At 44.7% G+C, this 26,685-nt stretch overlaps 1 protein-coding gene across 1 annotated transcript in view; it reads right to left on the bottom strand.

Annotated features, from left to right (window-relative positions):
- The window catches only part of PDZRN3 (PDZ domain containing ring finger 3), a 131,118-nt gene extending 105,003 nt beyond the window's left edge, over positions 1 to 26,115 (bottom strand). Inside the window, exons 1-3 of the mRNA XM_059480038.1 lie at positions 25,168 to 26,115; positions 19,075 to 19,161; positions 17,847 to 17,954 (exon numbers count right to left, since the gene is read on the bottom strand). Coding sequence (XP_059336021.1) covers positions 17,847 to 17,954; positions 19,075 to 19,161; positions 25,168 to 25,884 — 912 coding nt within the window. The 5' untranslated portion in view covers positions 25,885 to 26,115. The remainder of the gene's footprint in view (positions 1 to 17,846; positions 17,955 to 19,074; positions 19,162 to 25,167) is intronic.
- Positions 26,116 to 26,685: the final 570 nt, after the last annotated feature.

Raw genomic sequence — 26,685 nt, 5'->3', positions numbered from 1 at the left:
ACAACAGTGTTTTACACCCTTTTCATATTAAATGAAACGAAAACATGGCACAAGGGAGAATATGGCCCATGGGAAACTTTATCTGAAATAATGGTTTTTTTCTGAGTGTGACAATCCCCCTGAAATTATCTGAGAGTTCTACCTTGATTCAGCGACTCCTGGATTTGTGGGGAGTGTCTGGCCTGGATTTTGATTTTTCTGCTCTCAGAATCAGAGTCCCAGCATGTGGGGGGTGGTTGTGAGCTGCAGGTCCCAGCCCCCCCTGCATTTCGGGCAGCATTCCATCCCTGCTCTCCCCCACTACAAACCCCAGCAGCTCTGGGGCTGAGCTGCCCTTGGGGGCACCAGCAGTGCCGTGGCAGGGCTGCAGATCGTGCACCTGGCTGGGTAAAGGGTCGGTGTTCAGCAGACCCCAAAGACATTCCCCGAGAACACCCCCATGTGATGTCATTTCCCACTGTAAAATCCCAGCTTTCAGCACAAATATCAGGCATGGGTGCTGCCCCAGCCTTTGAGGGGCAGGTCATGCTGAGGCTGTTTTTGGGAGGGGGTGCCATGTGCTGGAGCCTGCCCTGAGCTGTCACATACCTTCCCCATCACAGAACAGCTGCCAGACTGATATAGCTCTGCCCTGCAGAGCTCATGTGCCCCCTCTTATCTCCCCAGGGGCCGGGGCTGCTGATACCAAATCACTAAAAATGGCAGCAGAAAGAGCAATTTGGGGCTGCTCTGACAGCCAGGGCTGAAGGGAAGCCACAGCCCACCCCACCCTGCATTCCTTGGACACCCCAATCTCCCTCTGGGACTCTTAGGGACACACGGAATAAATGCTTTCTCCATCTGACACTGATGCACATTATGCTTTTTATTTAAAGGAGTAGTATTAATTGTTGTTAGAAATAAATACAGCAAGCTACAGTTGAATACATAATTCATGGATAAACCAAACTTTGATAAAATTGGAATATTAAGCAGCTGTTATCCAGGTCATGGGTGCTTCCCACTGATGATGGAAATGCAGGTATAAATTGTTTTTAGGGTATAGAACTGCAGGTGCTCTAACTATGGCTCAGAAGTATTTTAATAATCTAAGTATTTGTTTTCAAGACTTTTCAGAAAAGATCCCTGTTTTGTCTCAGACTTCTTACCACTCTCTTAATCTCAAGATATCTGATTTATATTTTAAGGATGAATCAATTCCAAAAAATCATTCTGTTATAAATGAAGGGATATTTTCCCTAATTTTCTCTCTGTTCAATTTTCTGTCACTCTGTGCTGTGCCCTAATTCCACTGATTCCAATTCTGTTGGAACTGTTAGCTAGTCTGGTCTAGCATAACCAAAAAAAAAAACCCAAAACCCCCAGTGTAGGTGTGATCTGTACTTTAACACAAGCTCAGCTGGTCACACTGAAAGTGATGCCTCCCTAATCCCTCCCCTGTCCAGCTCAGCACACAGTGATTTATGTCACATGTGTCATACACTGAATTTTTAGAATTATCTCTCTAAATCTTAGTCTAGACAAAGGCACTGTGAAACTACCACGGGCTTCCATCTACACCCAGGAGCAGCACTGAACCTGGAGAGGATTATAATGGGGGATTTATTCTTCTTCCAAGGGAAGCTGCTGCCTTGGTGGTTAAGTCACTCCCTGGACTAAAGGCTGGGGGTCCCAGTCCATGGAATTGGGTAAATTGAGTTTTTGTGGATCACTTCTGACAACAATTGTGATATAAACCCTCTTGGCTTCACCCTGAACATTTTTGAATATTTATGGTTTTGAATATTTATGTTTTTGAATATTTATGCTTTTATTTGAGATAAGCTGAGGTGACAATGGGGATTTGATTTCTGTGAGGGTCCCCAGGCACTGCCACAGTAACAATACCAAATATTTGATAATTGTCCTCTCCCACCTCCTCCCCTGGAAAAAGCAGATTCAGTGTGGCTGTGCTGAAGATTTGTGAGAGCTGCAGGTATTCCATGAGGGCACTGCTGGGTGAACTATGACAGAAATGAGCACAACTCTTTTTTCATAAGAATTTCAGACTTGGACTCTGTGGGTTTTAGAGCTGACAGTGGGCACTGCAAGAAAGAACCATGAAACCTTCACGTGGGACAATTTCTCATGTGTATTTGTTAAAGTAGATTCTTATATTCCTGGAAGAAATAGGAATGGAGATTCTTCAAACCCCTCTGACCCTGCAGGGCAGCCCTAGTTCAGCTTTTAGGCAGTAGTTCTGTTCTTGCTGGGTCTTGGGGCCCAAATCTGGTTCCATCCAGAGGAACAATTAAAACAACAGAGGAAACCTTTGCAAATTCCTCAGGCCATGAAAGGCATTTATATTAATTCAATGTAAGAAAGCCCTTGAGAAGAGTGTGTATCTTGCTGGCTCATCCAGCTCTGTCATCAGGAATCCTTTAAGTGCCCAAGTTCAAGCTGAACATTTTTAAAGTGGAAAGAATTTCATCTATGGGCTGGAACAAAAATGTTTTAAAGCATAAACAAGACATCTGGTCATTGTGCTGCTGTTGCATGTGAGATGAGATGTTTGTTTGCTCACACACATTCTGAGGCAGAAAGAACAGAAATCACCCTTGCCCTGGCTGCTTATTAGAAAAAGCAAATAGAAATGATGTGCACAACTTGCTGAAACTCCTGTCTCAGTAAATTAGAAATAATTCACGTGGCTAAAATGAAAACCTTGGAAAGACTGCAACTTTTCTGAACTGCAGTTTGACTCTAACCACCTGTTGCAAGGACTCCAAATAGTTTCCAGTGTCCTTCCACATCCCAGGGCTCAGTGAGAGGGGTCTCTTAAAAGGGAGAAACAATCCCAGTCCCCACCTGGGAGGGAAAGTGAGCGAGAGCCTCCACAGCAGCTGCTCCTGGAGAATTCTTCCTCTCCTGACAGGGCAGAAATGGCCTTTTTTGATTTATAACTGAAATCTTACCTTGGTTTAAGTGGGTGAAGTGAGAAATTCACCCTGCTGCCTCTTTAAAATGGGTTGCACATCATTTTGCTTCATTGAACCTATTGGCTTTTACAGGCTGATAACTGATTCTATCAGTACACAACAGCCACTGCAGGAACATCTGTTTAACCAGAAAACCTTCAGCTCCATCTTGGAGAAAAATCAGCTTTTCCTTCCTCCCTGGTGTCCCCTGCAGCTGTTCTCCCATGAAACAATGGATGGATTCAGGCTCACCCCAAAAGAGGAGATCACAACCCAAATTTCCTCCCCTCAGGGTTCCCAAGGCAAGAACTCTCTCAGTTCTTGCTGGCTTGAGCACAGCCTGTTCCAGCAGCCAGGATGTGTCCACTTGTGCTCTTGGATTCCCCAGGGACTGGGATGGAGATAAATGTGTTTGGGAATAAAAGCTTTTATTCCCCTCTAAATTCCTCCCCAGTGCTCTCATGGAAGCTCAGCAGGCAGACAAACAGCAGAGAGGTGTAGCTGTTGTCTCTGGAAAATATTCTCAGTGAACTTCCAACTTCAGCTGACAGCTTTTTTAATTTCTGTGTTATTTCTGTTTTTAATTTCTGTGTTATTTCTGTTTTTTATTTCTGTGTTATTTCTGTTTTTTATTTCTGTGTTATTTAAAGTTTTTCATGCACTCAACTGAATGCCCTAAACTGATTGTGGTAATGCTCTGCCTCGAGTTCAGTGCTCCACACCAGTCTGTGGTTTTGCAGTCAGATTCTCCTATTTTGGGAAAAATCTATGATTTGTAGGTGGGCAGGACCCCCAGGGACAGAGCTGCCCCTGAATCAGATGTGTGTAGAATGCACTGCAAACATTGCCTCAAAGCAAACCAGATTATTTAAGGGTGAATGTGAATAAACTTAGGTAAATATTGCATTCAGAAGTGAATTTTAAGTTAAGATACATCTATTTGTCACCAACTGAGACTTTATAAAAATAGTTTATAAATAGTTTCTAGATAAATTGCTTGTTGAGGTCCCAAAAGAATTTAAAACATCTTGCCCTGTGCTTTCTTCCCTAAAAAAGCCTCTTCTGGAGAGATACATGCTTTGTTTTCTTTCCCCTCCTTATCTATTTGCTTATTTTCCCTTCTTTTAACTGTAAAGTCAAGGAATTATGTAAGGCAACATCTGAATATATACACAGATTTTATAACAAGTTGAGTGTATAAAATTATATTAGGTCTGTCTAGAAAGTCTCTAAATGTCTGTCTAATGGCTTTCCCTTAAGTGGCTCCTTTTGCTTTTCATTTTCTCCCACGTAAAGCTATTCCAAGCACCAAAGTGTTACCAAAATGGAATCATATTTTATTGTTCCACTAATTTTCCACTAAGCTTTCCCTGATTTGTTTGTTGCTGGGCTATGGCTTTTTCCTCCCTCAGCATTTCAATACTCCCCTCTCAGGGTAGGTGGTCTGTAACACTAAACCATCAGGCAATCACTTTTATGCTTTCCTTTCCAGCCCCAGCTTTCTTTCCCCAAACAACGGTAGGAAATCCTCTGTCTGACACAGCACAGCATAAAGCAAAACAAAAATCAGCCCCGTTTGTGATTCAGAGATATGCTCAGTGCTCTTAATGCCTAAAATGCCCTGTTGTTTTGATACAACAAAATACTTTAATCCAAAGGCAATTTAAATGATGGACAAAGTAATGGTTGGGAGAGAACAACCAAAATAAACTGGAGCTTTAGAACTGACCTTGATCTAGAATTTGTTGAATTTGTACATCCAAGCAAAAGAAAACTTTTAACTGTGGGGCTGAACTATAAACTTGAATAGAGTAAATCTAGTTAGATCATGACATGCACAAAAAATTTACATTCAGAGAAAAGTAATTTTAAATAACTTGGATGTCTGACAATAACACAAGTCTGATGTGTCTCTAAATCACTAAGAGTGGTAGAAGTCAGTGTGTTTCTAAGTCATTACTCCAGGCTCCAAGCCTGTATCTACTCTGCAGTTAAAGACAGAAATCAAAATTTAAAATCAGAAATTACTGCATTGTAACAAAATAACAGGAATATTCTGAAAAGGAAAAAAAAAAACCCAAAACCCCAGTGTTTTTCATTTTCAGACTTTAAGATAATGCTGCATTTCATTTGCTTAAAAAGGAAATATGTAATACTTAGGCAGCAACATAATACATTGTGGTTCACTTTCTCCTGTCAAAAATCTGGTTTATTGGGAGGATAAAAGCAGTTGCAAATGTGGATGTTAGGAACTGAAGGAAGCAGAAATGGAGCTGTTTACAACAACTGTGTTGTTACAAAATGGGAGACTGAACTGAGAATCTGACATTGTTTTCCATAAAATTCTTCTCAAGTGTGAAATACCACAATTTGGATTCTCCAAAGATGAGTTAATGTTTTCAGTATTCAAAATAGATGGAAAATACATTTGTGCCTGTTATATATCAGGGAATTTGTCACTTCTACATTATTTTCCCATGTTTATGGACTCTGACACTGAGCAGTGCCTAAGACCCCAGTTGTTGTTTATCTAGTGCATATCCTTTAATTTAGGCAAAGAAGTAGCAACTTTGGCTGTAGTAAAACAAATCCCCCCGCCCCTCAACCTGAACATTTAAAACATGCTTCAGTTTCTCCACTGTGATAGAGAATTAATGGGGCAGCTTTATCCAGGGGTGTCTGCTCACCTACAGATCCCATAGGCTTGCACAGAACCTCCAGTAACAGTTCCAATAAATAGTTGTAAATTTATTTTTTATCCCTAGACTTTATGAATGTGGCCATCAGTTCCCAAAAACTCCCTTTGTGAAATCTTCTCTGCTGACTTCAGACAGACAGGTATCAAATTAATCCCACATTGTGCTCCTTACTTCAGGGCAGCATTTGCCTTTCAGTTTTTAGCAACTTTTAAATACCATCCTACCATCCCTGGCCACCCAGCTCAATTTCCCTGGAGAAAGGCCTTGCCTGGCTTGCAATGCTGTGGTTTGCAGTTAACAAGTGATTAACACGTGAAGGGTTGATACAAACAAAGGCATTTATTCTTCCAGCACGTTTCACTGGCACACTCAACCTCCCAGTCCCTTTTGCCCCTGCAGAGGATGATGTTCATCACCTGATCGCCTCAGAACATGAATGACTGGGGGTGATTACGAGCCTGGTGGCAAAAAGCAGGCAGGACCTTTCCCAAGACCTCCCTTTATAGCCTTAATCTGCATTTTCCTACAAGGAAAAGCAAATTCTGCCATGGTTTATCGCTTCAGTGACAACTCCCTTCAAGCAGCCATGATAATTGCATTTTTTTTCCTGAAACACTTCCTAAGCAGCTAAAAGCTTTTGGGCTTAGTTTTTCTCCAAAGGTTTTCTAAAGGAGGGGAATTCAGTCCTTGCAATCAGACACAAACAGGAGCTGAGCACCAGCCTCTGCATCTTGTTCACACTGAGGAGCACCTCAGGCAAGGGAATAAACAAAAGAAAAACAAGTTATTTTGAGTTATTTGGGACAAAAGGGACAGAGGCAGTGACAGGTGTATCATCTTAGTTCTGGTTCCTTTGTTCTGTGAGTCTGTTCATCTTGTAACACAGCATTCAAAGCAAGCAGGAAGTTTAAATGACTGAGTGTCATCCCAGACTGGAGGGCTTTTCTCTTAGATTATGCATAAAAATTAATTTCATCCCAAAAGAAACTTCACAGCAGCTTCTCAGCCTCCCAGCTCCTATTTCTGAGATACTGAAGTCACCAAAAAAGCCACTGAGATACTGAGTCACCAAAGTGTTTCTCATTAATCCAACGGGTTTGGGTGTCTAACAAAGAACCACAGGAAGGTTTGGGGAGGGCAGGCTGGGAAAAGGAGCTGGACTGAAGTGACAGAGCAGGGAAAGTGCCTTCAGTGGGCTGCAAAGCCTGGAGATGTGCTAGAGCTGAAATATCCTGTACTGTTCCCTCTGCCACCCTTGGTTTGTAACTCACTTTAACATCAGCTGCTCAGCAAGGCTGCAAATGCCAAAAACAGGGCAAAAAACTTGCTTTTGGGTCAACTTAGAAGCAGAGAAAGACAGAGAGCGTTTTAATTAGCAGCAGGACATAAAACTGGGTAAAAGTGAAGGAGGAGGTTCTCGTGGCCGGAGAAAGGTTTGTAAGAGAAACGTGAATGATTCCCCTGCTGCAGAGGGAACTTTGCCTACAAAGGTTCTAAGGGGAAAGAAGGAGGCCAAAATGAAGGGAAAACAATGAAAAGTTGGATTAAAAAGAAGTGGCTCAGTGTGCACTGGCTCCTTCAAACCTGGGAAGGAATCACAGGGCTGGCTGTGTGAAATTAAAGCAAGAGCTGCTGCAGGACAGTTCTGGGCTAGCACAGCCCAGTGCCTCTGCTCATCCCCAGCACCCAAGGGGCCAGGCCTGCACTCCAAAACGAGAGTCAGGGCTCTTGACAAGCTGGCAGGGAGAATCCAAAAGTGAGAATTACATAAATTCACATTTTATTGCTGTTTTATTGTGCTTAAAAGAACTGGCTCAGCTCAGTTACAGGAACATTACGGGGTGCGAGGCAGTGAGAGGCTCCAGGAGGTGCAGCTCCCAGAGCTCCCCTGGGCGCCAGCAGCCTTGGTTTTTCAGCAACATCTCATATTCCATGATATTATCATCACCAGGCTTCGTTTGTTTGGATTTAGGATGAAGCAAGCTCTAGAGAGTCTGGCACACATGGGGATTTTCATTCAATCATTTAAGCCTTCCTTGTAACTATAGACAGGAGATTTCTTTAAGACTTACAAAATAGGAATGAATTCTGAATGAGCTACAAGGGAGAGATAAATAAATATGCACTCAGTGGAGTACCCTGACAAAACAAATTTTTTTTTCTTTGCAAGGAAGTTGCTTGGGAAAAAAGTGCTGTACAGAAAAGGGGTTATTTGTTCTTAGGTTTTGATGAAAATTATCAACTTGGGGGTCATTTTTGCTAAAGGGAAACACAATTAGGCAGAAAGCAATTCCATCTCCATATGTCACACATCTAGAAGAGGCTGACAATTTTTAATTTCCAATTTCCATCCCCTCTGTCAGCAGATCAGGTTGGGTACTTGGGGATTTCCAAACAGGACCTGGTCTGAGCCAAGACTGTGTCCAGTTTATATCCAGAGTGGCCATGGAAGCCTTGTCCTTCCCACCATGGCCTTGGAAACCACAATGCTCCTCCATCCAAACCCATGCTCACAGAAATACAGGCCCTGAATCCCCAAAAATAAGTATTTTTATTGTCCATGGCATGGCTTCTTACTTATGAACAGTAACAGAGCTTGAAGTAGCAAAAATACAAATAATCACCTTATTCACTTAACTGATGAAAGCTCTGCCCAGAGCCCCTCACCATTTGCTGTCAGATTTTGGGCTTGAGAAAAGAGGCTTGTTAAAAAAAAGGAGAAAAAGATTTCTGTTTAGGAATCTAGAGAAAAACACTTTGGAGAAGGCTGCAGGGGTGGAGATCAGATGATCTTTGTGTGTTTCTTTAGGAGGAAGAAGAAGTTATGCAATTCCAAGCAGTCATGTGGTATGGCAGCTGTTAAAGTTACTGCTAATTTTTATTAGAGCTGGCCAGAGCCAGAAAAAGGTCTGCTTTATAAGCAAGACCTTTTAAGAAGTAAACTAAATCTTCCTGAGCTGGGAGGCCTGCAGAACTGAGAGAAGGGAAAAAATAGCACTAAAAAGTTTTGGCTTTTTTTTTTTTTCTTTTCCCCCCACCTTCAAATGGCTCAGGAAACATTTTCACTCTCCCTTCCTGTTGCTGGTTTCTTTCTCATATTCATCCAATCCATCAAGCAGATGTATAATATTTACCAGTTTTCAGCTCAAGTTCCTGCTCAGCCCAAAGGACCATTCAGGTGCAGGATGTGTGTGAGCCTTCATTCCCCCCAGGCAGACTCGTGGCTGACCCTGCTGGAGCAAGGGCTGGATCAGCTGCTCCCCAAAGCTCCTCTCCAACCCCAGCCATGCCATGAGCCTTGGAAACACCCACTGATTTTACTCTGCTTGATAAAATTGGAGATGGAATGTGACGGTGTTCACAGGGGTCTTATGTCGAGGGAGGAGACAGAGATCTGATTCCATGTTTCAGAAGGCTTGATTTATTATTTTATGATATATATTACATTAAAACTATACTAAAAGAATAGAAGAAAAGGTTCTCATCAGAAGGCTGGCTAAGAATAGAAAGGAATGAATAACAAAGGCTTGTGGCTTGGACAGAGAGCCTGAGCCAGCTGACTGTGATTGGCCATTAATTATAAACATCCAACATGAGACCAATCCCAGATGCACCTGTTGCATCCCACAGCAGCAGATAATCAATGTTTACATTTTGTTCTTGAGGCCTCTCAGCTTCTCAGGAGGAAAAATCCTAAGGAAAGGATTTTTTATAAAAGTTGTCTGCAACAATGGAATTCCTCCCAACAGCCTTGTGGTATTTTCCAGGATTGAGCACCTGTGGCTCCTGTCTTTGAAAATCTGTGCAGGAATTAAACTGAGCCACGCTCCATCCCCACACCTGCTCCTTGCTCTCAGCTTTGCACTCTTGTGCCCTTCAAAGTCATGTGGATGATGGCAAAAATAATAAAGATTAAAATGCAAACACTGTGAGATAAAATTCACCACACTGGAGAGAGCAGGCACAGCTCTTTATATAGCATCTAATCTCTGTCCAAACAGGATTAATTTTGTACTGCTGTTAAATGGAGCATATAATTAATGTGGATACTCCTCTGGGGCTGTGGATGATAGCTGTGCCAGTGGGAAAGGGAATGCTTTTCCTGAGAGCCACAGGTCCAGATCCTAATAAGGGATCTAGAAATTAGTGGCTTTTTTTTTTTTTTAAGAGTATTTTAATACCAGGCTCAATTAGGCTATAGAAAAAGGGCTTGCACTAACAAAATATACTGTTTTCCATACTCTGCCTCTTTTTCCACCTGCTTCCCACATTTAATGCACATTTAATGCATAATTTAAGCTGGAGATAATGGAGATAAGACGTTTGCACTCTTTGGGACTAAGAATGCCCTGGTGCCTCACCAAAGGGATGTCCCTTGTCATGCACACAGGGATGGGATGTGTCTCCACCATTCACTGCTCACACCCACATCACCCTCCTGGACCACTCCTCCTTCACCCCAAAGGCTCAAATTTCCTTTCTGGATGGAATATTCCCCCACACAGCCTTTAAAACACAGCCAAATTCCCCTTCCAGAGGTAAATTCCCTTTAGAGATATAAGACTTTACAGATAGAAGCTTCTTGAAAGATGGCACTCCTTTATATGAAAGCTAACACAACACAAATTTACTTTGGATACTAAAAATGTACAATAAAAGTCTTAAAAGGAAAATACTGTTTCTAAAAGCTTCAGTGGTGAAGCAAAATTTTTCAACTGCTATTATTGTCAGCCCAGTCCCATTTGTATTTATGAGAGCCTAAAAAACTTTACAAGTCCTTGTAGTTGTAAACTACAAGTACAAAGTAGTTGTACTTTGTTGTGGAATATAAAGTAGTCAGGTTACATTGTTCTGTAATTGATCAAAACATGCAGAAAGTAAAGCAGCAGTCAGCAATGCTGGAACTAAATACCCAACGTTGATAAGCTGTCACCTCTCAGTGTTTCAAGCCCAGAACTGAAGGTAATTGTGGATAATTTTTCATAGTGTAAAGAATTAATTAATTAAGAAAATGAAAACGCTTTATGTATGAAGGAGAGCATGAATCTAAAGCCATAACTGCCATACAATGTGCTAGAGTACGTTTGATAAACTTCTACTGAGCACTCTCCTTTTCCAGGTTTCCTGGCTGCAGTGTTTCTTGTCCTACCAACCCCGACATTTGGCAACTTTGATAAACAAAAAAAACCCCACATCCAGTACCGGAATCGATTTTGTTTGTTTTTAAACACCTTATTTCATTAAAACTACACAGACCACTGGGCAGGAGAGACTTTGTGCTTCTCACCAGCACAGCACCACGCTCTTGTTCTGCAGAAAACTCCCTCCACCCAAATTACCCAGGGCTGAGCTGCAGGACCAGGATTTGGGGTCCCCAGGCAGACTGGGTCATTCTCCCACACTTGGCATTTTTCACGTTTGCTCAACAAATTCCATTTTTCATTCCAAATGAAGAATTATGCAAATGGGAATGAAGTGCCTTTTGATGGAGCTGGTCTGAGCTTGCTCCTTTTGTCAGTTAATTTGCACTTCATGCATATCTTTAACCCAACTGGCATGGTAATGTGCCACATATGTACTAAATTAAGGATGATTGTGCCTGATTGCCCAATTATGATATCAAATGTGTGAAAATAGTTGATAGGACATTCTGTGTGTTTTCTCTAAAAAGACTCCGTGCGTTAAAAAAATCCAAAAATAAAACCTAACAGTTAATCATAATGGTTTGGCTTGAAATGTGGAAAACTGATGAGAGGATTCAAAATGCAAGGAATTGCACCACAAATGAAAAGATTAAATTGTACCATTGTTATATGCTCTATGAGCATCCTTTAAAATGCCCCAACATTTGTTGGAGTCTGACACGTTTCTGTGCTGAGCTACAGAGGATGAACCAGCTATTTTTCATTTATTTGACAGAGTAATAATGCCTAACCCCAAATTCTAGATTGATAGGTGGTTCGTATAATCTCTGACTTTCACTGTGTTTTAAAGCACTGTATCAACAGGACTTTTCTCCCAATTTTTCCAATTTTTCCATTACCTTACAGTAATGCAAAGTTTGAGGCAAGAGGATCCAACCTGGAAAGCAAATTCCTCATAATTGATTCTCCTTTTTCTCAAGAGCAATTTCCTGTTTAACTGCAATTCCAACACAAACATGAGCAACATTATTTAACTTCTCTGCAAGGAGTGTGGATGCTTCATCCCAAGAAAAAACTTGGCATTCCTCCCAATTCCAGCAGTGGCAATTATTTTCCTGATTTGTGCGCAGTTGTCATGGTCCCCATCTCGAGAGCACTGATGGTTTTATGGCAGAGATTTCACGCTGGCTAAAGACTGAAATGATTGTTTTCAAGACTGTGTGAGCAAGAAAAGCTAAAGTGGAGGAAAGTGCAGGGGAGAAAGGACTCCAAACCATAATCCCATTAATTTAAGATGTGTTATGCATAAGGGATCTATTCCTGAGTTTAAGAGAGCTTTTTTTGATAACTTAATTACCTCTTATTCATTCAACACGCCCTTGAGACCAATATTCTAAGCTTCCACAAATTCAAAATGCCCACATTACGCTTAGGGTCAGCATGATGTGGACTTGTATGAAAAAGAAGAAGGAATGAGATGGTGTGGAAATTAGAGGGGAACCCACACAGGACCTTTGCAAAAGTTGAAGCATGAAATGTGCTTACAACCTGAGCTCTGCAGCCTGCAGGTCAGAGAGTGTTGGTCCATAACATTTGAAACAACACTGCTTTTTTTATTTGCAACACTTGTATTTTCATTCCATGCAATTTTTTTAATGGTTTTATTTGTGGGAAGAACAGTATTACAGTTATTTAGTGTAGCAATCCTGTTGCACCTCTTTGGTTGGTTCTCTGTCTCATCCCCCTGCTTTCCCCACCTCCCTGCCACAGCTCAGCCTGCAGTGCTGGTATGAAATCAGGGAAATAAATTTATGAGAGGAAAAAAATGCAGCGATAACCAAGGCCGCCTGTTTTCATTTACATTTTCCTCTCCGGGCTGTTATTATCCCTCCCTTTGTCCCGAGCTCTGGGATCTGTGTTTCAGCACAGGCACGATGCTGCTTTGTGAGATACCATTAGCAGATATGGACAAAGGCCTTGGGAAGTTTTCTTTCTTTTTTCATTTTGGAAAACTCCAAAAAGAGCTGAGTGTGCTGGAGCTGCACTGGCTCCCCACAAACGCTCTCGTGTGCTTGCGTGTCCTGGCAGGAGCTGCAGCAGCCAATTTTAAGTCACTGTCTGAAAATGTTTTCTTCTAGAAAATTAATTCCTGAGTGTACGGAGCTGCACAGTAAATCTTGTTGGCAGGGCTGAGTTTTCCATTCAGGACAATTCTGTTTAATCCATATCCTTGTCAGGGTTCAGCTGGCACCCAGCTTGAGGATTATCCTGCTAAAGCTGGCATTGTTTTAAAAAGTGCTCAGGAGCAAATCAGGGATGGAAGGTGGTGTTCAGGCAGTGATTTTAGTGAGTGATCAGGCAGTAATTTTAGTGAGTGATTATCTGTGGAAGCTGCCTGTGAGTGGTGATAGGTGAGCAGGGCAGCAGCAGCGTGCAGTGACAGCGCAGCCAGACCAGCAGCACACTGAGCCCTTTCAGCCACAGGCTCAGTCTGCTGGAAAAACGAGACCATCACGCACCACCAGACCACAAGGAATGCTTCTTCCTTTATTCATTCACTCAGTTTTACAGCCATCCTCGCTTCACTTTGTGTCCCTGGCAGGGAAAGGTTCACCCTGCTCCTGCCAGAGCGTCCTTTCTTGCCATTCCTCTGTGGCTGATGGATTCCTCAGCGCTGATGTGACTTCTCAGAGGCTGTGCTGTGAACACAGCTACCAAATCAATCTCCCTGAAATCCACCTAACCCCCTCCTGTGAGCAGAAAGTGGCTCTGCCAAAACGCCACACTTACAGCGGGGCGAACGGCAAATTCTGTTTGTACATCCGCGAGATCCGCTAAAAAGTTTCATTGTCCTCGTGTGTAATCTGTGAAGAAATGCACGCCCTGGAAAAGCAGCCTGTAATTTGTAGCACATGAGTGTGCTTTGGGGAAAATCAATCAAATGAACTAAGACGTGTTCTCAACTCCTAAACTAATGATCCTTCCTGTGAGCAGCATGAAACACCGGGCGAGTCCCAGATGGAATAAATCCTCCAGGTTTCAGCAAGGCTGTGACAGCTTGGACTACCTCAACAGTGCCCTAATTGTGCTGCAAACTTCTTAAGGTGGCCAGCAGTCAGCCTTTTCAAAAGCCTCCTTCTTCCCCAGCACTCCCAGGGCTAAACAAACAAGTTTACCAGTTAGCCAGAAGAGAATGCCAGATTTAATTTATACTCTTTCAGGGCTGATGTGCTTAATAATAATAACTCTGAAAATCTGATTTTTGTCTTAAGAAATGCCAAGCAGCTGCGTAGAGGCATTCAGGGCTGGGACCTGAACCAACTTCTGTTGAGAGAGGAAATTAGGACCATTTTGTTACCCTGACAAAAATGAAATCTATGAGAACAGTAATTCCTTTGCAGAAAAAATCAATAGTTTCAGCATGTTTTTAATGTGGCAATTTGCTATGGAACATCTTAACAATACCTCAGTAAATCACCAGTAGAAATCAGCTGCTGGCTTTGAGTGCACAAGTACAGAACTGCATGAAAAATGTGTAGTGAAAGCAGAGGAAATCTCCCAGAATTGTGACTTCCTCACTCCTAAACTCATTGTGAAAAATCTGAGAACAGATACAGGTAAGAAGAAGCCTTGATTTACATAGAGAAGTTACAAAACCACCAAAATCCAAATCTGTAACTCTAATCTGGCAAGAGCTTCTAGAACTTCTTTCCCTCTGTGCCTCAGATCACCCATATACAGAGTAAGGGTATTATTAAATAGTGAGGGGAAATTATTGAGCAGCTAATAGCCACAGCATGATCTTCATAGTCATATGTAAGCACTAAATATCATTATCCAAGAGATTCTGTAAAAGAAAATACAAGAAAAAGGCTATTTCTCTGTATTTGCCACATGCTGCTCTGATGACTGAGTAGTACAGACCATGCAATATTTATCTTGGTTTTTGTCATTTAGTAGTAGCAACATAGACCTCACAGTGCCATTACTTGTTTCAATGAGATGAAATGGACCCAAAAATCTCTTTCAAAGAAAATTCAAGTAAATTCTTAAACCTGATTAACTTTGCATTCAGCCTTCTGAAAAATGCAGAACAGGAAATCCAAATTACACAAGGCAAATATGTTTAAAAATTATCTCTGACATAATTCCAAGGTTATCTCTGGATCAAATTGTCAGGGGATAGAATTTGCAAGCAAGCAGCAATAAAAAAATGCTTCTGCTATCAGCCCTGAACAGTTCCCTGATGTGTCTGCATTTCACTCTCCCTCATCCCTGCTCAGTAATTAGAAATGTTGTGGCAGCTCTGAAAATGAGAAGTGACGCTCTTATTTCATATGTGCTCCAAAACACATCCACCAGAAGATCTGCAGCAAAGAAACATTTTCCAAAAGGAAATCCAATGATTTGTGTTTTAGTTCATTGTAAGTTCTCTGTGATAGATGCTGGAATTAATTAGGGAGATGTTGTGCTCAGCATCTTATACTGGAATAAGAATTCTTTGTGGAAGAATCATGCTGATGATCCATAAAACCTTATTATTGAATGGACAAGTTAAAGGAGCTCTAGATAGCTAAAGTCAGTTCTAGGGAAGTGAGTTGCCATCTTTCCTCACCATTTTTTATGCCTTTGAAAGCAAATGTGACCTGCTAGGATGCTCTGCTCTGTGCCAAGTTCTCCAGCCGTGTCTTCCCAGTTACAGCTACATCTGTAAATAATTTTTGAGTCAAACTCCCAAATCAAAACTTTGACAGTGTGAAGGTTATTGAAAAAACTTGCCTCTAGAAGGACACCACCACTGGCCATTACTAACTCTCACCTAGGTTGTTTACGGGTATTTCAATTATCTAAGATAATTAGACACCAGGATGATAAAGCTCACTTAGATGCCTTGATGCAGGAGGGGACCCCCTTTTTCCTTACCCAGAGCAAGGTTAGATAAAATGTGCTAAATATAAACTGCAGGGAACACAGGATGAAACAGCTGCTCTCTGGGGCTGGTGTGCACAGTATCTGTGTTTTAAAGGGCTCACTTTTAGAGCACTCCAGTCTAGTGCTGTGAACTGGATGCCTGGAGTGGCTGGGCTGCAGGAAACAAATGAATTTATCTAGAAAAGCATTCCATTAGCACTCCTGGAGACTGCCCCACCATGGGAATCAAACCACATTATCTGGGCACCACTCAGGGCTTGCTTCCACTGCACACTCCTGATCCAGAGTGATGCTGCTCTGGAGGCACCCAAAGCCAACCCCTGGGAAACAATGTGCTCCATTTCCATCAGCATTTTGTGTATATTTAGAGGTGAGAAGAGTGAACATGACAATGAGTTTGTGGCCAGCACAACAAGAGCTGTCAACACACGTCACCCCATGTCAACACATGGGTTCCTGCTACCCTTGGCGTGTTATTAATCCAACAAATCCCTCTGATGTCTTTGTTCTGGGCTCTTCTCTCGTCTGAAAATGCAGCTTGAGCTGTGCAAAGGCTCTGCACAAGCACTGCTGGCATAGGCATGGCTGTGCTGAGGGAGGGGACAGGGCAGGAACGCTCACCCAGCCTGTCCCCTCGTGTCCCTCAGCTCCTCTGGGCACAGAGTGGGACTCCTTCCTCAGCCTGCACCAGCACCGAGCTTGGGGAGCAGTGAGGAAGGAGCAAACTCTAAAATCAGGAGGAGGGAGGTCCCTTGGAAGGCAGCAGATGGTGCAGAGCCCATGGAGGCTGGCTGTCCCTGTCCCCTCTGAGCCAGGGTCACCTCCACAGCTCACAGAGCCTGAACCAGGACCAGGACATTTCCCAACCCAGGGGCGTTTGATCTCCCAGAGTTTTGGTTTTCATACAGTTGTTTGGTTTATGTGACTGTGCACTACTTCAGAAACGGATGTCAGCTTTCCAAGGAGGCTGTGGGGAAATTCAGGCTTATGGGAAACCTTCAGCTCAAACAAAATCAGAGTTCTCACAAAACTGTCCAGACCTTTTCGCAATTATCTTACATCACACACAGGGTTTGAGCAACTCTGGATCATTTCACAGCTCAGCTTCTTATCTGTTTATAGTTCTGCTACTGTGGCTCCATTCTTTCCCATATGAAGAAACTTAATTAATATTTTATACCCTTACTAGATTGTGAATACAATTTGCCATAAGAGTACAGAAAAAGCAAATACACTTTGTCCCCTGCCAACAGAAAATCCTTAACAGCTGTTTATTGCTCATTTGCAAAACATAAGAGCAATGGAATTCCATTACTTAGAGAAACTGGCCGTTCCATGATATCCTTGGCAACAAACACCACACTTATCTTTTTGAACAATAGACTCTCAAAGTTTCTGCAGCCTACAAAAATAAGACAGTGAGGGAGACTTTTTCTGTAGCTGCAAAATGCCAAACAATGGGAACTGACTCACCGTCAGCTGCATTGCTTCATGAAAATGAAGCTCTTTCTTGCTCTCTCTCCCCCTCCCCAAAAAAGAAATTTGCTCGCTGCAAATTTAGAGAAAAGTTTCATGCAACCATCTCCTTCACAGGAAGAGCTTTTTATTGAGGTCAAGACTTTGGCAAAATGAGGAGAAATTCAGACTGCAATCTGAGTAATGTAAGAACTCACAAACAACATTAAAGGAGTTACTTGGGTTTATGATAAACCATAGAGAAATCACAGAGCGGAATTTTCCCTGACTGCTCAAAACTTAAATACCAAGAAAAATAACATCATGCTTTACACCACAGATACTTCACATATGGTTTTAACTAAATAACTTCCAAGTTTCCAACAGCTTAAAAAAGAACTATCTATGGCATACCAGAGAGATGCGAGCTCCTCAGAAAGTCAGGACATGCACATACCATCCATAATCTGCTTTCTATATTTAGGGAAGGACTATACCTAAAGCCCTGGAGGTCAGCACTGAATCAAGCCCAGCATATTTTCACAGACAGATGTTCTAGACAGTGTTCACCACAGTCCACTCTCCCAAACCCACAGCAAATGTGCCATGTGAGGAGCTGAGCTGCAGCCTGCACTATTAAAAGGAGTGTATTCTCTTACCTCAATAATCCTGTCGTGGATCTGCAGCCCTCCTTCCTTAGCAGCAGGCCCACTGTCAACTATTTTGGAAACAAAAATTCCTTCGCTGGATGAGCCATCCTGATTGTCCTTCAGGGATGAAAAGGAGAGCACATTATTGTCCCTCTCATCTGCCCTCAGCTGAAGCTTGTCCATGCCACAACAGTGCAAGTAATTTGAGAGAAATATTCTTACTGATGTCTTAATATGGAATTACTTTGTGCTAATGAGAACACCTGATACTCTGATTTTGGAAGATTAAGCAACCAGGGATGGGCTTCCATTAGGTAAATTAGTTGCTTGATAATCATTTTGCTCTGACTTAGGCCAGCTCAGGAGTAATTGTCATTACAATTATTCTCACAGCAAAATCCAGTGAGACACAGCCTGCTTGCACATCAAACATAAGACAACAGTGCAATTTTCATTTTTAGTCGCACAGCTTTTGCTCTGGAGACTTGAAAATAAACCCATAAAAACACCTTACACCTAACAATATTTTCATATTTCTGTTTAATGTGCTTCTACCAGTGCAGAACAATGTCTCAGAAATTTGAAAGACTCCAAAGAAAGAATAACTTTCAAGTGAATTCACCAGGAATAGATTGTGATTAATGTCAGATTTCTGAGCAGCCAAGAAGTAGTTCTGAATACTTTCTAAATTACTAGGACAAGGTATAATCCACTCCTTGATGTAATTAAAGTCATATGCAGCAGCTCCAGCCAACAAGCATCCCGAAAAAATCCATTAGTGAGTGTGTGGTGCAGGAAACATCTGCTGAAATCACAGAACTCAAAACCAAGCTGTTTAAGTTCCATCCCTTCACCTGCACACAGAGAGCTGCTGGATCTCTGCAGGAAAGGAGAGTAAATATTTTATTTTTTTTTAATGAAAGGGGCCAAAGTTGTGGCTCTCAACCCATGAAGTTCACAGCAGTAGGGTCTGAGAAAGAGACACTGTGGGTTTTATCACGTTGGGAGTGCACTGCACTGGGATTAGTGGTGCTGGCTGTGATGAGATGCAGGAACAAACAGGCAGCGAGAGAAAAGGCAGCGTGGTTAATGGACATCCACACAACCCCAGTGGAAGAACTGCTCTGAAGGAATCCCAAGGGGACCAAATGCTTGTCAGCAACATTTTTCCTCCAAGTGTTGACCTACACGCTTTTCCCAACTGGAAAGGGCAAACATATTTTAACAATTAACATACCATGCACGGCCGGCCACCAATAATGTTAAATCCAAGAGATCCAGAGTCCCGATGGAGGACCAGAGTCAGTGCTTTAGTTTCTTCGCCCTGCAAAGAACAGACAAAAACACTCAAACCGTGGTGTCTGGGGGGTAAAACAGCACAGGTAATACTTCTACCCAGGTTTGTTGTTGGGTTGGTTTCTCATTTTTGTTAAATCCCCTTGTAGTTTAGAGACAAATGTTTGGAGTAACTGTGCAGCTCCCAGTGGCTGCTCCAGCCACCCCACTGAGCTCCAGCAGCAGAACTTCCCCTAAGATTTATGTGTCTGTTTTATTGAGATCTACACTGAGACACTCAACAGCAGCAGAAGGGGTTTATATGCAGTGCTGGTTCCTGCAACTACTTGACCCAGTCATATGTGATGTGTTATATAAAATATTCCACGTTTCCAGTAGTCAAACTCTGATTTTCCCAGTGCTTGGGGGTGACTGAACCTCAGGACTGGAGCCTTGCATTGCCTCTCTCTCCTGCTGACTACATGACATTGTTTTAAGTGATGTTGTTTAAAACAGTATCAAACACAAAATTCTCTGCAGACTTTTAGAAACAGCATTAAACAAAACTGTGACAAATTTTGCCACAGGCCCAGAATGGCAATTGCTATTCACAGCACCTGCTGTGCATGATTCTTTTTTCTCTGGCATTTTAAGACCAGCAAAACAGAAATCTCCCATCACTGAAAATCATTATGTTAATCCCCTAAAATATGAAATTCTGCAGTGAATAGTTTTCTGGACAAACAGCAACAACAAAGATGTAATATTTGGGGGGCTGTGTGAACAGATTTTGTTATTTTTGTTATCCTGGTCTCTCATGCCAGCTTGTTCCTAACAAATTTGTACCAAATCCTACAAAATGTCCTTTATGACCCAGGGATGCTACTTAGGCCTATTAACTTTTATGAAGACAAAACTAAGTGCATGACAACTAAATGTTCACAATGTTCTCCCTTCAGTCTCAATCTAGTGTTGTTATTTACAGCAGAGCACTACAAAAAGCCCTCTGAATAACAACATTTAGAGATCAGAATAGGATCAGATAGAGATACAGATGAAATTTTCTACCTCCAAAACCATTTTCTTTGTTTTATCCAAGAGGTGAAAAAGTTATGAACACAAAAAAAGTTTGAGGAAGTCCTCCTAAAAGTCTGGTTTTCATAACCAATTAATGACAAAAATTGCAACAAGTTACATTGTAATTCAAGGCAGATGGTTTTGGTTCTTGCATTTTCCTTCTAACATGTCAATTTGAAGTTGTCAATCAAATATTAACGTCTTTTAAAGTCATGAAAAATGTCAGGGTAATCCTGGATTACTGAATTGCTGGCAGAGATTGGGGATGATAAGGAAGCTCAGTTCCCTGGCAGGGCGAGCTGGCAGAGCTCCACTGCCCAGAGCACACTCTGAGCTCCAGCAGCCCCACCTGAAATGTGCTCTACAGCCTCCACGTCACTTTCTGATCGCTATCTCCCCTAATGATCCACTCACAAATAGACTTGGACCTGGTACAGAGGAACGTGAACAAACTCTGGCTGATCCCATTCGAGTCTGCCTGCACTTGGCAGCAGTGAGAGCCAGGTACCCAGAAGAGAAGTGAAAAATGAAGTAAAATCTGTTTCCCTGCAAGGCTACAGACCCAGACCTCAGACAGGATTTCAAGGAACAAATTTCCAGTCCCGTGGGACCACTTTCAAGGACTGATGATTCTGGATGTGAAAGACAAGCACATGCTAGCATGACTGTTTCCTTCCATTATCCCTATTTAAGAGGGCAAATCAATTACAACAATCAAAAAACAATTACAACATCGCTCTCAAGACACTTTCAGTAATTAGAGTTGCCTGTTTTCATGAAAGCCTCCTTATGAAGCTTTGATTTGACACTTTTACACCTGGCTGAACAAGTATTAAAGCAGGTGGGATTGAACCAGTAGTGTTGTGAGGGAACAGAAACAACTAACGCAGCTTTCTGTAGGTACTTCTGAAAAAGTACTTCTGTCTCCAGGGGTTTTGAAGACATTTCCAGGTTTTCCTGGTGGCTTTGTGCAGTGTCTCCATGCTCCCCATGGCAGCAGTCACGTTGCAGCCCCACTGTGGGTGCAGAAGTGCCCAGCCCTGGGACAGAGCAGCACCTTGCTCTGACACTGGGTCACTTCTGCACACTCACATCTCATCTCCTAACAACTCCTCCAACAACCTCCCCCTTCTCTTCACAAGGAAAACACGATGCAAATGATTTTTCCAGGGCTCTGCCTTTCTCTCCCCCTCCAAGATGTGACATTCCAGCAGAGCAGTGATTAAGCAGTGAGGTAACTGTGGAAATGTGGTGGCCAGGGGCCAGCCCTGCCCCGGCAGCTGCTCCTGATGGTTCCTGGCATCTTGTATTCCCACAGCTGAACAGAACTCTTAAACATAATTCTTGAAATTACTGTACTTCCCAGCTGAGTAATGTGCAGCTAATAGACTGCCTTTCCCTTTAAACAGCAAAGAATAATTTCTTTGGTAGTGCTGTGGCTAAAAATCTTTGTCTTCACCAGAGGAGGCACCTCAGCTCCTTCTTCACTGGTGAAAGGGCTGCCAGGACCTGCCTGGCCCATCCTGCCTGAGAAAAACACATCATCTTGCTTTAAAGGACTTCATCTGGCTCTCACAGAATTCAAATCTTTGCCACCACCACCACAGAGGTCCTGAATGTCAGATCATAACCGGTTCTTGCCTGGCTGATCCATTTAAAGTCAGCTCCTGTCTCTGGTTGCCAGGAGAGCAGAAGGGTTTCTACCCTGGGCTGTCAACTCCTTCCAATTCCCTCTCCCCTTGCCCCTTCCCAAAGGACTTTGCTGGCTGTGTAAATAAGGATTGACCAGATCAGCTTATCAAGAGGTGTGCACAGGGCTGTGTTTCACCAAGGATTAAGCCTTGTTTGAATTGTACAAGTTTTTTTCTTGATTGTTTAGACTTTGATATTTCAGGATTGACATGTTTGATGGAAGGAAATACTGATTTTGAGGGAGACACTCCACCTTCCCTCCCACTCCATCCTCAATAAGCCTCTCCTCTTTCCACCCAGGAATAAACAGACATTCTCTGAATAAACCTTGGAACTGTACAGAGTAAAATTGAAGTTTTCCTTCAGTGATAACACACATGGGCAACACAACTGGATCACTTAAGGCACATCTACTGCTTAAGGGGGTTATAAAATTGTGAGAAGCTTACAGATGAGTGTGTGTATAAAAAATATATTTATTTATGTCTTCTCTCAATATGGCTACGGGGGTGTTATAGAACTCACCTCAGAAATGGTTGATGAAAGCACAGCAAAGCTGTGATTCATCCAGCATCACAAACAAGGTCTCTGCTAAGGTGAATCCCCACCTGGGTCTCCAAAGCTGGGTCTTTAAAGAATGGGCTAATGTCACTCAATATGGTATTTCCTCTTTGACTAAGCATTTAAACACAACTGTACATGAGGATTTCTTCTGTTTGACTACAGATCTGATTTATTCTGGATTGGTTCTACATCTGCAGCAACAAGCAGCCATCAGGCAGGAAAGCCAGAAAAGCCCTTTTCTCCATGTACTGAGGAGCCAGAACATCCCACAGTAAGTTCTGCAACCAGCACTTGTAAGCTATGGATTGTTGGTGCTTAGCACAGACCAAGCTACTCCATCTGAGAATGTATGAAATATGAATAATGGTCATTATTTAAATAATAATGACAGCAAATTGGTTATTTCACACTACCATACCATTATTTAAATTGGCTATTTCACACTACTATTCCTCTAATCCCTGTGTTCAGGGACATAAACCTTAGGAAAATTTATACATCCTGCTGAGTGCTCCTGCACAGTCCGTGCTACTGCCTCTGAGAAAACAACCCCACACTTGGAAGCCTGCAAAGAGGGAAAGCATCCCCTGCACTGGGTGAGCACCACAGGTCTTTCACTGAACTCTCCGTGTCACAAAGATGCCAGTTCGCTATTGGGGCCTGCCTGGGAGCTGGGCAGCAGGGCTGTTGGTGCTGGCCAGCTGCCCAAAAAGCTGCGAAAGGCACGGAGCTGAGGGACCGCCGGCCCGGGGCTGTGGTGACACGACACCTCGCAGCTTTCCCAGCCTGGTGGCTGCTCCAGAGCACTGCACAACAGCCCTTTGTAACCGGGCTGGACCCAGCACAGGGCCTGCGCCAGCTGGACCCATAAATCTGGTAGGAGTGCAGCTGAAAATACGTGTCAGGAACGTTTGCAGCTGAGAAGGAGCAGCTCTCAGGATTGCGGCAGCTCCTGACACTGAACAGAGCTAAAAGATGCAAGCCCGACATCATCAGCAGTAGCCATGAAAAAAGGGTGGTGCGAGAATAAAGGAGATCAAGGATGAGGAGGCAGGGACTGGGTGAGATGGTTTCTGACAGCAGGACAGTGTGCAGGGCTCTCCTGCCATCGGCAGTGGACATGGAGCTCTGTGCCAGGCTGGGGGAGCAGAAATCCTCCAGAATGCCATGGCAAAGAGCTGCAGGAAAAGGGGTGTCCTGAGCCTTGATATGACTCTGAACCCCCCTTTTATTTTAATGGTATTACATAGATTTTGACCAGCCCACACCCAGTATTGCCTGAAGTTAGAACAGTTCATTTAGTTAGAACAGTTGCCATTTCCATGGCAAAGCGCTGCAGGAAAAGGGGGAGACAGAACTGTCCTGAACCTTGGTATGACTCTGAACCCCCCATTTATTTTAATGTTATTACTAAGACTTTGACCAGCTCACACCCAGTACTGCCTGAAGTAAGAACAGTTCATTTATATTGAAATATTTTCTGGTTTGAGTTAGGAAAAAAGGATGGGTTCTGTCCTGGATTCCTAAGAAGGTTAAAAAAAAGAGATCCTCTGACATGAAGTTTTATTTCCTTTACACAGCTTTTAGAGCCTCAACATTAGCAGAGGTGTGAATACAGATGTTTGACAGTTTTGAACAGTTTAATACTTCTGTGTCTGTGGTAGCACATTCCAGGTCACTGGGAGGACTCTGAATGTCTTCATTTAAAAGATAATTGGCTTCCAGGGCTTCCCTCACTGGGGAGCCTCATTCCAATTAAAACTTGGGGATTGTTGCAGCTCTGGCTTTTGATTCTGGTCACTTTATAAATGGTCTAATTTTGAGGAGTTGAAATCAAGTTAATTTTTCCCTTCCTAATTAAAGAACCCTGTGTGACACTGAGAAAAAAAAAATCACAAGTACACAGCAGATGTATTTGGATGTCACAGAGATGATGGCTGCAGATCCTGAAATAGCTGCTGAGGTGTCCGTGTCACATCACAGTTAATCCCAAAGGCTGCATTTTGTAGGAAGCCCTGCTGTGGGATGCCAGGTGAGCTCAGGCTCTGGAAAGCATTGGGGTCACAGTGGCTTCTTCCAATGCATTCCACTTCGTGGGACTCCTGGGAGTCAATTTCTGCTGCTTTAATACCATTTCCAGCCCTGGAAATTCCACTTTCAGAGTTTTCTTCGGGGAAGACAACCAAGAGAAAACAGTAACACCGCGACCTTGTTACTTTCCTGTGCGAGTTACCTTATGGGGTCCAGCCTTAAAAACGCACCAACAGAAAGATGCGCCTATAGATGCCCCGCTTAAAGCTGTACATATAGAAAGCGGCATGTTACAGATATTAAACCCCAAAGCTCAGCTATTTGAAAGGACGTGCGGCTGGGTGGGCTCTCCAGGAGAAACCCTGCATAGGGAACGCTCCGGGTACCTCGCACGGGACAAGGCACATCCCGAGGGACAAAGCGCATCCCCGGGGACAGGGCGCATCCCGAGGGACAAGGAGCATCCCCAGGGACACGGCGCATCCCGAGGGACACGGCGCATCCCGAGGGACAAGGAGCATCCCCAGGGACACGGCGCATCCCTAGGGACACGGCGCATCCCGAGGGACACAGCGCATCCCGAGGGACAAGGAGCATCCCCAGGGACACGGCGCATCCCGAGGGACAAGGAGCATCCCCAGGGACACGGCGCATCCCCAGGGACCCCGGGCAGCGCGGGACCCATCCTTACCTTGCCGGGGGATGCTGCGCGGGCGCGGGCCAGCGCGTCCAGGCGGGCGCTGTACTGCGTGAAGCGCTTCTGGTATCGCAGCGCCGTCACCTGCAGCTCCAGCTGCGCCGCCGCCAGCCGCGACAGCAGCGACTGCTCCCGCTTGCCGGCGCGCAGCGCCTCCTTCTTGAGCGCCTTCTCCAGCGCGGCCGCCCGCGCCTGCAGCGCGGCTCCGTGGGCGCGCAGGGCCCGCAGGCAGCCGTGGCCGCCGGCGCGGCGCTCGCCGTGGGTCAGCACCAGCCCGCAGCCCTGCTCGCAGAGCCCCGCGGGCCGCGCCTCGCAGCGCTCCCGCATGTGCGCCTCCACATCGCGCAGGTTGAGCACCTGGCGGCAGCCGCGGTTGCGGCACTTGGCCGGCGAGAAGTCGCAGGTCTCGGCGTGCTCGCCCAGGTGCTGCAGCGGCACCACGGCCTCGCAGCCCCGCGCGTGGTTGTCGCACTTGATGTCCAGCTTGAGGATGAGGCTCTTGAGGGGCAGGACGTGGTTGAGCTCCTTGGTGGAGATGCGCTGGCAGTTGACGGGGCAGCTGCCCTGCTGCACCACCCAGGGCAGCACGCAGCCCGCGCAGAAGACGTGTCCGCACGGGGTGGTCAGCGGGTCCTCCAGCACTTTGTTGCACAGGTTGCACTTAAAGTCGGGATCCACCTCCCCGCTGAAGCGATCCAGCTCGAACCCCATCCTCCTTCCGCTCCGCCGCCAACAACCGAAGAAAAGAAAAAAAACCAAACAAAAAAGCCCAGAAAAAGTACCCGGAGTGCGCGGACGGGCCGGGGGGAGAGGCGGAGAAGGGGAATAAATAAGAAGGAGCCGCTCCCGCCGCCGCCCCAGAGGCAGCTGAGCCCCCGGGCCGGCCCGCGGCCGTGCCCCGTCCCGCGGTCCCGGAGCGCCCGGGAGGAGCCGCGGCCGCGCCGCCGCCTGCGCGCAGCGCCCGCCCCCGGGCCTGGCCCCGCCCCGGCCCCGCCCCGGCCCCGCCCCCAGAGCCGCCCTCAGCCCGGGGGTCCCGGCCGGACAAGGGGGCTTTGTGTGCGGAACCGGCGGGGCAGGGACCCGAGATGCTGCCCCTTCCCCCGAGGGGCAGGAACGGGGCCCGCGGGGCAGCGCCGCACACGGGAGGGGAAGCGGGAGGAGAGGAGGGGAATGGGGACAGGGAGGGATGGAGGGGAGATGAGCGCAGGGAGGGTCGCGGTGGGTGTGACAGGGTGAGACCGGCCGGCCTCAGCCGCCGGCGCGATCGCTCGGAGCGGTGTGGGACACATCGGCACAGGGCAGAGGCGGCCAGGCTAGCCTGGAGGTACCTGGTGTATTGGAGGTGTCCCTGATTGTGGCAAAAGGTTTGGAACCAGATGGTCTTTAAAGTTCCTTCCAACCCAAACCATCCAACAGCTCTGCGATGACTTTTGGAAAGGGCGCTCATGGTGCTGCCCCCTCGGGTCAGGTTCTGGACGAGCTGCTTAGAAATTGGGCTGACTGCTCAGCCCT

Source organism: Ammospiza nelsoni, chromosome 11 (assembly GCF_027579445.1).
Source record: "Ammospiza nelsoni isolate bAmmNel1 chromosome 11, bAmmNel1.pri, whole genome shotgun sequence".
In the NCBI taxonomy this organism is placed as follows: Eukaryota; Metazoa; Chordata; class Aves; order Passeriformes; family Passerellidae; genus Ammospiza; species Ammospiza nelsoni.
Note: the sequence above shows the minus strand (reverse complement) of the source record. Positions and strands in the feature narration are given on the sequence as shown.